The 13238-nt window shown below is 39.5% G+C and overlaps 1 protein-coding gene across 7 annotated transcripts in view; it reads right to left on the reverse strand.

Moving 5' to 3' along the window:
• EVI5 (ecotropic viral integration site 5) overlaps positions 1 to 13238 on the reverse strand; it is a 193254-nt gene that overhangs the window by 57226 nt on the left and 122790 nt on the right. For all 7 annotated transcript variants that reach the window (XM_060202085.1, XM_016192653.2, XM_060202084.1 and 4 more), the window contains 2 exons: positions 11194 to 11340; positions 3743 to 3838 (listed from right to left, as the gene is read on the reverse strand). In XM_060202085.1, coding sequence (XP_060058068.1) covers positions 3743 to 3838; positions 11194 to 11340 — 243 coding nt within the window. The remainder of the gene's footprint in view (positions 1 to 3742; positions 3839 to 11193; positions 11341 to 13238) is intronic.

Here is a 13238-nt window from a genome sequence, read left to right on the forward strand (position 1 = left end):
GAATAGGAATAATATTTCAGATAGAAATTTGGCAAAAGGAGCATTATTGATGAATGTAATAAACATCTAAATGTCTTAGGAGCAAGGCAATTTAAATAGTATTAAACATTCTTAATGGTAACTCAGATTTGTCAAAAATATTAACATATAGACAGTTCCATAGATTTGTATGTTTAGTGGAAACTTACAGTTCAACCTTTAAATTTTATAGGTGGACAATCTGCTCCAAACCCATTAGAGTAAAATGGTGACTAAAATCCATCAGTAAGTTTTGTTCTGTTTTACCAGGAGGAACTCTAGATAATAACTAAATATTAAAAACTGCTACAGTTAATAAAGTTTAATTCACTCTGAGACATTAATGTAGTTATATCAGAATAATAACATAATGGGAGAGTTATGGACTTGATTTTTTATTATCATTTTATTAGTAATTTAATAGTGATTTACTAGATTATATAATAGGGGTATAACTATACACTATTCCCACTACCAAACTGCTGTGCCCCTATCCACCTCCAAAGTAACCAGTTCTCTCAAGGTCACAGATATGAGTTGACTACATATATTTTTCTTTTTTCAATGAACTTTATTTTTAAAATGTATTTATTTTTATGAATGTGTGTGTGCGCGCGCACCCATGCATGAGAAAGAGAGAGGGTAAAAGAGAGGAAAAGAGAGGAAGAGAGAGGGAGAGGGAGATACCAGAGTACCACCCATTTTTGATATATGTTAGTGCTGCAGATTGAACCTGGGATCTCTGCCATGCAAGTTGTATGCTCTAGAACTAAGCTATCTCCCTGCTTTCAAGATTATAAACTTTAAATTGCAGCTGAAACTTTCAAGTTGACTAAAGAATCTTTGAAAACAAATTTAATAAACTTTAAAAATAGGCTTCAAAACTATAACTTCTTCAGAATGCTATAGTGTTTGTTAAAATGAGTATTTCTGGTTCGAGCCCCTGGCTCCCCACCTGCAGGGGAGTCGCATCACAAGCGGTGAAGTAGGTCTGCAGGTGTCTGTCTTTCTTTCCCCCTCTAACTTCCTCTCCTCTCTGTATTTCTCTCTGTACTAACCAACAACAACGGCATCAATAATAACTACAACAAAAAAACAACAAGGGCAACAAAAGGGAATAAATAAATTTTAAGATAGAGTACTTCTTTATCTAATGTATGTTTTCATCTTCATAAGACATCTATCAAAATCACAATTTTGGAGTAGGAGAGATGGGGGATCAAGGGCATGATGGTGGAGAGAGAGTTAAGTTAGCAGTGGGTATGATGTGCAGATACCTATCATGGGGAAATAAGAAACTATACCCATATGATAATAACTGTCTTATAAACTATTATTTTCCTAATAAACTGATTTTTTTGTTTAAAAGTATAATTTTCACAAAACACTTAAAAAAACAAGCTTTAATTGTATCACAAACAGACTTCATGACAATATATAACTCGTTAAGCTGAGTTTGAGAAAATTTGGCTTATGGAAAAATCCTATTCACAAGAGAGTAACAGTAACTGAAGGATTAGTTGGTTTGAAGAAATTTGAAGAACAAAAATATATTTGATTGAGTTCTCCCCCTAGTGGAACCTGAAAATGATCTAACATTTTCTTAAGTAAGGATAACCTAAAATGCCATATTATAATTGAAAAAGGAGTTTGAGAATTTTTTTTCAAAGATTTGTGAGAGAGAGAGAGAAAGGAATCAGAAGTCTACTTCAACATGTGTGAGAAAGGGTAATAAACCCAGGGCTTCACACATGGAAGTTCTATATGCAAGCTGAGCAACCTGCCTCCTAGCTGCCAAGTTTCAGGTGTTAATAAGATGTCTACATATGGAACTTAGTACAATAAAATTGAATTCTTACATTCTGTTAATGATTTGAAAACACACTTATTTAATGTACTGATAGCAAGCTGACCAAGAAGAATGCAGCAAAATACAACAAAAGCAAAGAACTAGGAGGTACGTAAAGACACACCACACCACACCACACACACACACACTATATGTTATGAAAAGTTTGAAAAGTGTATCAACGCAACGATTGCCACCTCAACATGCTTCACCTCAGACTGTGTCCAGAGACTTCACGTGTGGAATGACAGACAACCCTTCAGCTTCATTACTCGGGTGAGACCTTTCCTTTCATAGTATACTCTAATTCCATCTCAGGTGGTTCACTTTCTAACAAAGTCCCAAAACCTAGATATACACCAGTTTCTGTGAGAGAGAGCATATGTTCACACGTATCCATAAACTACTGCAAAATACATACCTGAAAGCAGAAGGACACTAGAGTTTGCAGTGAGTACCTCCCTAACACTTCCTCTCCACTATTCCAAGCTTTGGGTCCATGATTGCTCAACAATTTGTTTGGCTTCGTATGTTAACTCTCTTTTCAATCACCAGGTTCTAGATGCCATCAGGATGCTAGCCAGGCTTCCCTGGATTAAAGACCCCACCAATGTGTCCTGGAGGTCGGCTTCCCCAGAGACCCACCCTACTAGGGAAAGAGAGAGGCAGACTGGGAGTATGGACCGACCAGTCAACGTCCATGTTCAGCGGAGAAGCAATTACAGAAGCCAGACCTTCTACCTTCTGCAACCCTGAATGACCCTGGGTCCATGCTCTCAGAGGGATGGAGAATGGGAAAGCTATCAGGGGAGGGGGTGGGATATAGAGATTGGGTGGTGGGAATTGTGTGGAGTTGTACCCCTCCTACCCTATGGTTTTGTTAATTAATCCTTTCTTAAATAAAAAAAATTAAAAAAAAAAAAAGAAAAGTGTGAGTATATAGGGGGAGGGAAGTAGCAATGGGGAGGTAATGGTGAGAGATGAGATAAGAAATGCAAGGTGTGGAGTCCAGTGGAAAAATAAAGGCATTTTATGCTGACATTCTTTGATGTGATTTTCAAGAGGCAGTTAATAAACTTTAATATTTTAGAAACATAATTCTGATGGGAGTGGGGAGTTACTTATGGGTACAGAGTTTCAGTTTCATAAAATGAAACAGTCCTGGAGATTGACTGTACAACAATGTCACAAACACACTTTAAAATGGTAAATTTTACTACAGTAGAAGATGAGGGGAATTGGGCGGTAGCCCAGCGGGGTTAAGCGCACATGGCGTAAAGCACAAGGACCGGCGTAAGGATCCCAATTTGAGCCCCTGGCTCCCTACCTGCAGGGGAGTCGCTTCACAGGCAGTGAAGCAGGTCTGCAGGTGTCTTTCTCTCCCCCTCTCTGTCTTCCCCATATCTCTCCATTTCTCTCTGTCTTATCTAACAATGACAACATCAAAAACAACAACAATAACCACAACAACAACAACAAAAAACAAGGGCAAAAAAGGGAGAAAACAAACAAGCAAACAAACAAATAAATAGAAAGAAAGGAAGATGTGTTTGAAAATGAGTCAGTTTAGAAAACAGAATCAGGGGCCAGGTGGTGGTGCACCTGGTTGAGTGCACATGTTACAGTGCACAAGGACCCAGCCAGGTTCGAGCCCCTGGTCCCCACCTGCAGGGGGAAAGCTTCACAAGTGTTTCTCTCCCTCTCTATCACCCCCTTCCCTCTCAATTTATGATTGTCTCTATCCAACAGATAAAGATTAAAAAAAAAAAGAAAACAGAATCAAAATTATTAGGATGAAGATGGGCCAGTTCAAGTGCAGAAGGAGTGAAATTACTGCATTACTTTTATGTGTACTTTATTACTTGCATATGGTACCTGGATTTCAAGCTCAGCAATGTGCTGCTGCAGTTCAGCCACAGCAGCTATGCTGTCTGCTTCCCGAAGTCTCACAGCCATCACTTCTTCTTTGTTCTAGAATGGCAAACAAAACAAGCCACCCATAAACCACATAATGAAATATAAACACTGTAACCAGCCTCAAATTTAGAAAATGACAAACAAATCCATGATTACATGAGAAAAAAATGTCGTTTTCTCTTAAACTTGGTAAGAAATGGATAGTGAATTTATAGAATAGCATCTGATCTTCTAATATGGAGCTAGAAGGATATTCAGCGGGTATAGTGCATTCCTTTCTTGAATGAGGCCCTGGGCCCAGTCCTGGTACTTCACAATAACACCAAGGACTAAGGGAAGCAAAACTCTATGGATGGTAGAGAAGTGCTTTGATGTCTCTCCCTTCCCCATGAAAACATAAGATAGAAGATAAGATCAGGGGATGGTTTCACAGTAGAGTGCATATGTGAGGATCTGGGCTTCATCCCTGTAACTGCATTTTAAAAAGAAGAGACATTCCTGATACAAATATTACTCAAAATGTTATCAATAATTATTAAAATTACAGTTGGGGAAATAGCTCAGCTGGTATGGTTACTAAGACTAATACGTCTGGTGTCCCATAGCAATACAGGCAATACATGGCAATACATGTCCCTCTCTCTCTCTTCAAAATGTCTCTCATACGTAATAAATAAAATATAGCTTTAAAAATTTTATTAAAACTACTGGTGATTGTGAAAGCTGTTTAATCCCCCCCCCCCCAAAGCTTCTGCAAGAGACCATGTAACTTAGGTGACATGTGAAACCCCAGCAGAGTTAGACGTGGAGATCACATGGTAACATGGTATTATGCTTCCATGTGTGGCTCCTTTTTTTTTTTTTTTTTGCCTCCAGGGTTATGGTAATCCACTGCTCCTCTAGTACATTTTATCCCATTTTTTATTGAATAGGACAGAGAGAAACTGAGAGAAGGAGGAAAGACAGAGAGGAGAGAAAGACACCTGCAGGCCTGCTTCACTGACTGTGAAGCAATACCCCTAACCCAGCGGGGAGTCAGAGGCTTGAATTCACATCCTTTCTTCTTCTTCTAGCGTTTGCCCTTCTTCCATAGCCAGTCAACAGCATCAGGTTGAGCCTGATGTAAAGTTTCGAGACCTCCTTTGAATCTGGAGAGGTGGCAATCGTTGACTATGTGGGTCATAGTCTGTCTGTAGCTGCAGGGGCAGTTCGGGTCGTCTCTGGCTCCCCAGCGATGGAACATAGCGGCGCACCGGCCATGGCCTGTTCGATAGCGATTGAGGAGGGCCCAATCATAACGTGCTAGGTCAAAGCCGGGTTGACGCTTGCAGGGGTCTGTGATGAGGTGTTTGTTCTTTACCTCAGCTGACTGCCAACTCTGTTTCCAAGAGTCTGGAACAGAGAAGTTCAGTGTGGGTGTAGGGGACCAGATTGGGTGATGAGACTTGTCAAGCGTTGGACAGGGTGGGTGAAGATATCCGCGTATATTGGCAGGTCCGGTGGAGCGTAGACGTGGGAAATGAACTTAGATGATGCCGCAGATCCTTGTATGGGTCTTTGCTCTTCATACTATTTGCACTTAAACAAGTACACCACCACCCCGGCCCCTGCAGTCAAATATTTTTTCTTAAGAGCAATTACTGAGAGACTTGAAACACTTAAGTAGGTAGCAAAATCACAGGAATATAGATGCTAAGAAATTAAGTTATCTATGCAGAAAAAAAAACACCTCAGAATTAAACAAATTTTCTCAGACTTTGTGAAAACTACGGTGGTTAATCATCAGGAGGGTATGGGCAAAGAACTTTGGTGATGGGTGTGGTGTAGAACTACACCCTGTAATCTTACCATCTTGTAAACCACTATTAATCACAAATTTTAAAATGCCTTGGAGGAAAAAAAAAGATTAACTACACACTATTGTAAGTATTTTCAGTATTTTCTATTTGAGACAATAAATGCTAATGGATATTTAAACTGTACTACAAAGGAGACTAATAGAAATTAGTTATATAGAATTAGCTAGATAACTCACTTGGATAGTACACTTGCTTTATCATGTACAGAACCCAGGTGTGAGCCTGGCCCCTACCAGACTGAAGAAAAGCTTTAGTGCTATGGTGTCTGTCTTTTCTTTTAAAAACACTTATTTATTTCCCTTTTGTTGCCCTTGTTGTTGTTTTTTGTTGTTGTAGTTACTATTGTTACTTATGTTGTTGTTGGACAGGATAGAGAGAATGGAGAGAGGAGGGAAGACAGAGAGGGGGAGAGAAAGACAGACACCTGCAGACCTGCTTCACCACCTGTGAAGCGACTCCCCTGCACGTGGGGGGGGGGCTCGAACCGTGTCTTTTTCTTTTTTTAGTTTATTTTCACTAGTGATTTTAAAATGGTTTATAAGAGGATAAACTACAGAGATACAATTGCACACTTTGGGCACTACCATAGTTCTGTGCTGTCTACCCTACCCCCAGCTTCATCACCTCCACCCAAGGATAACAATCAACAGTTTTCACAAAGTCTTAGCAACAGTTTTACTACATTTTTGTTCTTTTTAACAAATTTATGTGCTTCAGCTCTTTATGTTGCACATATGAGCACAACCATCTGGTAGCTGTCTTTTTGATAAATGCAGATCATTTCATAATGGATAGAAACTATAGCAACAAGAGTCATTGTCTCTGTCTTTCCACCTGAAAAAAAACTAGCCTGTAGTGAAGCCCCAGCGATGATGCAAAACAAACAAAAACCCCTCTAAAACTATATTCTACAGTATTTATGCTAAATAATACTGGTTCAGAAATAAACTATAAAGGACATGTTAGAGGAAAAAAAGGGACTGAAAGTGACTTCAGATGAAATTTTAATTATGCCAAGTACTCCAATCAAGGCTTCAAACATAACATAACTGAGCACAGTTAGAAAGAAATGTAGGGAGCTGCGTGGTGGCACAACTGGGTAAGTGCACACAGAAACTAAGTGCAAGCACTCACACAGAACCCAGGTTGAAGCCCCCATTCCCCACCTGCAGTAGGGATGCTTCATGAGTGGTAAAGGAGGTCTGTAGGTGTCTATCTTTCTCTCTCTCTTTCTCTCTCTCTCTATTCCTCTGTACCCAGCTCTCAATTTCTCTCTGTCCTATTGAATAAAGTAGGGAAAAAGAAAAAAGAAAGAAAAAAAAGGCCATTTGGAGATTCATAGCGCTGGCAACATGCTCCAGCGATAACCTTGGAGGCGAAAGAAAGAAAGAAAGAAAGGAGAGAAGAGAGAGGTACAGCTGCATACTATGCAACGTTCTTACTCACTGACAGAAAAGGTATAAATAACATAAAAAAGCAGAGATAACTAGAGCATAAAATTCATTAGGAAACTATGACATTTGAGTATTTATTATCTTTGTTTCACCATAATTTAATTATACTATATGGTTTTTCATTGAGACAGTTCCTCAAGGATACTGATCTCTCTCACATCCAGTAGCAACTGCTACTGTATATACTTCAACTAAAAAGTAAACTCTTATGCTTCAACTTAACTTTCAGATGAGTGCAGCCTTACTTGGCTAAGTTTGCTCCTGAACTTCTGACCCATAGACACTCTGGATATTAGTGTTTATTGCTATCTTAAGCCACTAAGTTTTAGAGCTAATTTGTTAAATAGTATTGTATAATTAATACATGCCGGGATAGCCTGAGGGTGCTTCTTCCCGAACTAGTGCTCTCTGGGTTGGAGAGAACTCAACTGGAGCCGATCTAGGCTGCTGTGTGGGAGAGGGATCAGGAACTCGTGCCGCACTAACTTCACAGGAGATACACTCTGGAACTCTTGGAGCCGGAAAGCAATTTCCAAGTGTCTTTAATCAAAAGAGCAGCTGTTTTTATACTCTCCAAGTAGGGTGGAAACAGGATGTGACATAGAGAGGGTGGAGCGAAAAGTGACTGGTGGAAGATCAGGGTGTGACAAGGAGAGGATCAGGGTGTGACAAGGAGAGGGGGCGGAGCAGGTGAGAATTTTACCACTAAACCACTAATGCCCTGGAGGGAGTGTGGTGCTTTATGTAAATGTAAAAGTGATTTATGTAAATAGACCGCTTTGAATGGGATCAAACCAATCCCTATATAGGCAAACTGGTGCTCGGTTAAGCAGAAGCCAGGGGGAGCTGGCATACTATCCAACAAATACATTTATACCAATTCTATTAAAATTGCATAAAGTAGGGGCAGGGGTGGTTATGTAAAGAGACTCTCATAACTAAGGCTCCAGAGTCCCAGGTTCAGTCCCTACACTACCACAAACCAGAGCTGAGCAGTGCTCTGGTTAAAATAATAGTAATATTGCATAAAGTATATTATTTAAATAAAAGAAAAAAAAACTGTAAGCACCACACGGAAGGTATGATGCATTAGAGGAAACTCTGGTGCTAAAGGGTCTCATTCTTTCTCTGAATGAAAGAAAGGCTCAGAAAGGTGAGACCACAAATGCATGAGGCCCCAGCTCTATAAAAACAAAATAACCAAAAAAATTAACACTGACTGCTCTAAGCACTATCCCTTAATAAATGCTAAAAGTATTTGCTGAAACTTTAAGAATATTTATATAGCCTCTAAAATCATGCCCCCCAAATATTTGCCTATTATGGTAGTTTAATATATATCCACAAATTCTTCAATATACATTTTCTGTTGGGGACCACAGACTTTGTCTTTAAGTATGAATCTTTACATTCAGTTGTACAGTGAAAATGTTAGTTTCCTCATGTTTCATATAAGTGAAAAATGAGTTTTAATCATTATCTAATAGTCATAAACAGCAATCTCATAAAAGTAAATGAAAATGAAACAATTTATGTAAGAACAGGCTTCCTTGACAAAGTTAGGTTTGTTCTTAAATTGTTTCAACATAATAAGGAAAAATATATAAACAACCAGAATTTTGTACATGCCAGGTAACAATTAGCACACTAATCATTCTTGAAATATGTAAAATGCATTACTAAAGATTAAATAAATCAATACCTATAGCTCCAACACAAAGAAAGATAACAGAGTTAGTATCCACAACACATTTTTACAAAGGTACAACTATAAAGTAAACAAGATCTCATATCAGTTCTGAAAATCCCATGAATTTTCAATCTGAATTCATTACTTAGTTTAGATTAATTCAAAGAAAATAATTATTTAATTAGTAAACCTCCCCAAGTATTTCTTTCCAAAGAACACTTGACTTTGGTTAAAAGGCACTGGAGGGACAATGTTAAATTTAGTAAAAGTGACATCAATATATGTTTAAGGAAAACTAACACTAATAATATAAAATATTAAATTTAGTTAGTTACTTAAAATAAATCAATGCAAACAATACAGCATCATAAAATGATAAGACCAATCATTTTGTTTTTAGTCTAGTCATATTCCTTCAAGAGAAACAACTTCAGTACTGCCTACTGATTTCTGTCAGTATAAATTGTAACCATCATGCATATTTATTAGGATGTAATTTCATCTCTGGATTTTAGTGACACTGATAAACCATTCAAGCTTCACTCTTGGTTTTTAATGACACCAGAACAAGTTGATGGAATTACAGCTTTATTTGTGCCATTGAACGTATTACTACTTCTCACAGACCAATAAGGCTGCAATCTTTAAATACCTTCATTCCTACTATTTTGTCATGGAAAGATGGATGTCTAATTTATTATTTTTTAAGTATTTTATTTATTGGATAGAAACAGAGAAACTGTGATGGAAGGGGGAAACAGAGAGGGAGAGAGAAAAGAGAGAGACACCTGCAGTGCTACTTCATCATTTGTGAGGCTTCTCCTCAACCTGCAGGTGGGGATCAGGGACTTGGATCCCTGTCCTTGCACTCAACCAGTGCACTACCACCAGCCCCTTAAAGTCCTGCAACTTGTCCTCAGTTATCCACGCTAGTGTTCAGAACACAGTAATTGCTCTAGTTAGTTAACTCCCCCTCACATTTCAACCCACTCCTTCCCTCTCTTCCTCTCACCATGGCTACACTACAGGCTTAATTAAGTAAGTAGTAGAAAATGAGGTTTCCTGCCTAAAATCCATTCCTGAGCAGTATGAGCTAACCTGGTCTGATCTGGGTGACAAGTCTAGCAGACGGAGACTTGTCTCAAGTGGCCTCCCCCAGGGCTCTGTTCTGGCTCCTACGCTATTCAATATTTACATCAATGACCTCCCAGAAACTTCTTCAAGGAAGTTCATCTACGCCAATGACATCTGCTGTGCAACTCAGGCATCCAAGTTCAACGTCCTCGAGGAAAGACATGTCTCTGATATCTGATTACTGTAAAAAAATGGCGACTAATCCCTAGCACTGCAAAAACGGTATCATCTGTTTTCCATCTACACCATGCCTCAGCCTCGCATGAGCTTAATGTGCAGCTTGGTGATACGAGAATCCGGCATGAAGCCCAGCCAGTCTATCTTGGCGTTACTCTCGATCGCACTCTGTCATTTCACGAACATCTCATAAAAACTGCAGCAAAGGTGGGTGCGAGGAATAACATCATTGCAAGACTGGCCAGCTCCTCATGGGGCGCGAGCGCTTCCACACTACGATCATCATCTCTGGCATTATGCTATTCCACTGCAGAATACTGTGCCCCAGTATGGTTCCGTAGCCCCCATGTCCACTTGGTCGATTCCAAATTATATTCCTCTATGAGGATAATTTCTGGACTCATCCGTTCCACCCCACTTCCATGGCTGCCAGTTCTTAGCAACATCGCCCCGCCAGATATTCGTCGGGATGCGGCATCATCTAAGTTCATTTCCCACGTCTACGCTCCACCGGACCTGCCAATATACGCGGATATCTTCGCCCACCCTGTCCAACGCTTGATGTCTCGTCACCCAATCTGGTCCCCTACACCCACACTGAACTTCTCTGTTCCAGACTCTTGGAAACAGAGTTGGCAGTCAGCTGAGGTAAAGAACAAACACCTCATCACAGACCCCTGCAAGCGTCAACCCGGCTTTGACCTAGCACGTTATGATTGGGCCCTCCTCAGTCGCTATCGGACAGGCCATGGCCGGTGCGCCGCTATGTTCCATCGCTGGGGAGCCAGAGACGACCCGAACTGCCCCTGCGGCTCCAGACAGACTATGACCCACATAGTCAACGATTGCCACCTCTCCAGATTCAAAGGAGGTCTCGAAACTTTACATCAGGCTCAACCTGACGCTGTTGACTGGCTACGGAAGAAGGGCAAACGCTAGAAGAAGAACCTGGTCTGAAAGCAATCATCAAGTCACATTCAGGAAAAGTAGAAAGCTTAGTTTTACAAAACTTGGCTTTAAGCAAATCTAATAAATGGCAAGGCAAAACAAAAAAAGGATCAAACCAAATCAAACTAACTTAGTAAACATACTTACCTTACATTCAATCTCTGCTTGTTTACGCTTTGCTTCACTTAATTGAGTAAGTAGTCCTTTATTTTGTGCAGAAAGATATTGCACCTTCTCCTGTAAACTGATCACTTCTTGTTCTGCTCTTCGAAGATGGTTACTATTGATCTGGTTCTAACAATTAAAAAAAATATACTCAGACTACAAATATAGGCAAAAAGTCCCCCAAAACTTAAGTTTATACCTACCCATTATATTAGTTTATATGTTTCTATTAGTTATAAGTAAATATTAATCAAGTACTAAAAAAAATACTGCTCAGGGCCTTTGATACCTTAGGTGTGCATAAGTCTTTTCGTACAGTCATTATGCTATCTTTCCAGCCGTGTGTGTGTGTGTGTGTGTGTGTGTGTGTGTGTTTTAAAATCAAGTAATCCAAAAGAATGCAAAGGCCCGTATTAGAAATGATCACTACAGGGGCCGGGTGGTGGCGCACCTGATTGAGTACACATGTTGCAATGCGCAAGGACCCAGGTTTGAGCCCCCAGTCCCCACCTGCAGGGAAGCTTTAGGAGTGCTAAAGCAGGCTGCGGGTGGCTCTCTGTCGCTTTCCCTCTCTGTCTCTCCCTTCCTCTCTATTTATGACTGTCTCTATCCAGTAAATAAAGATAATTTAAAAAAATTTAAAAAGAAAAGAAATTATCACTACAGTTCGCTTTACATCTATATTTATTTATTTATTTTTACCAGAGGACTGCTCAGCTCTAGCTTATGGCAGTTTGAGAGATTGAGCCTGGGACTTTGAAGCCTCAGCCATGAAAGTCTCTTTACATAACCTTTATGCTATCTACCCCTGCCCTATAATAAACATCTATTAACTATATACTTATATAGATCTTCAAGGTATTAATTTCTGAAAAATGTGGCACAAGGTGAGTAGATCCAAGAATATGATTAATTTAACTTTTTCTAGATCCTAAAATAAAACACAGACTGACTAGAAGGGGTCATCACCATTTATTGGACTATAAGATCCGTTTTTTGTTTGTTTGTTTGCTTTTTAAAGAAAGAATTAAGGAGCATCAAAGTTCCCTTCAACGCCATCCTGGAGGCCATGCTCAAATTCGGACTGAGCATATAACAAAGCAATGCACTAATCGGGGGAGCTGCTTCATAGGCCCCGGACTGATACCACAAAATGTGTTATGTGCACTTCTACATTCTCCCAAGGTAAAGCAGTTTATACTTATGGAACATGGACCAGTTTTTGAAATCTGGCTTGCTACTTAATGATTAAGCCAAGTAGTTAAAAGCTTTTAAGTCTCTATTTCCTCCTTTTGAAAATGAATGTCTTAAGATACTACCTATAATCCTATGTTGTTGCTGTCAGAAAAATATAGGTAAAAACATATGTCAGGGATAATATCTTTAAAAATTCAGTAAATATTAGTTGCTTAGTGTATTACAACTATAGCTCATGCTTTAAAAAAAAATAAGGCAGTCGGGTGGTAGCACAGCGGGTTAAGCACATGTGGCACAAAGTGCAAGGACTGGTGTGAGGATCCCGGTTCGAGCCCCCCGGCTCCCCACCTGCAGGGGAGTGGCTTCACAGGCGGTGAAGCAGGTCTGCAGGTGTCTTTCTTATCTCTCTCCATTTCTCTCTGTCCTATCCAACAATGATGACACAATAACAACAATAACTACAACAACAATATAAAACAAAGGCGACAAAAGGGAAAATAAATATTAAAAAATATTTGAATTGAGTGACATGACATAGTTTTCCTATTCAGATCTGATTCAGCCTCAGTTTTCTCAAATTACTCATTCTTCAGCAGCCTGAAAGAGTAGGAACTCCCATAACTAGAGACTGGTAAAATATATCTCCTCATATAACAGTTATTTATCTATTGAAGTGACTCAATTCCATCAACAGAAACTTCTATTTCCACAGATAAAAACTCCTCTCTGAAAAACAAGATCAGAAGAGAAAACACTAAGTAGAACTTGGACTGGAGTTGTGTATTGCACCAAAGTAAAAGACTCTGGGTGGGGTAGGGTGTGGGGTGGGG

This window comes from Erinaceus europaeus, chromosome 11, assembly GCF_950295315.1.
Source record: "Erinaceus europaeus chromosome 11, mEriEur2.1, whole genome shotgun sequence".
Lineage (NCBI taxonomy): Eukaryota > Metazoa > Chordata > Mammalia > Eulipotyphla > Erinaceidae > Erinaceus > Erinaceus europaeus.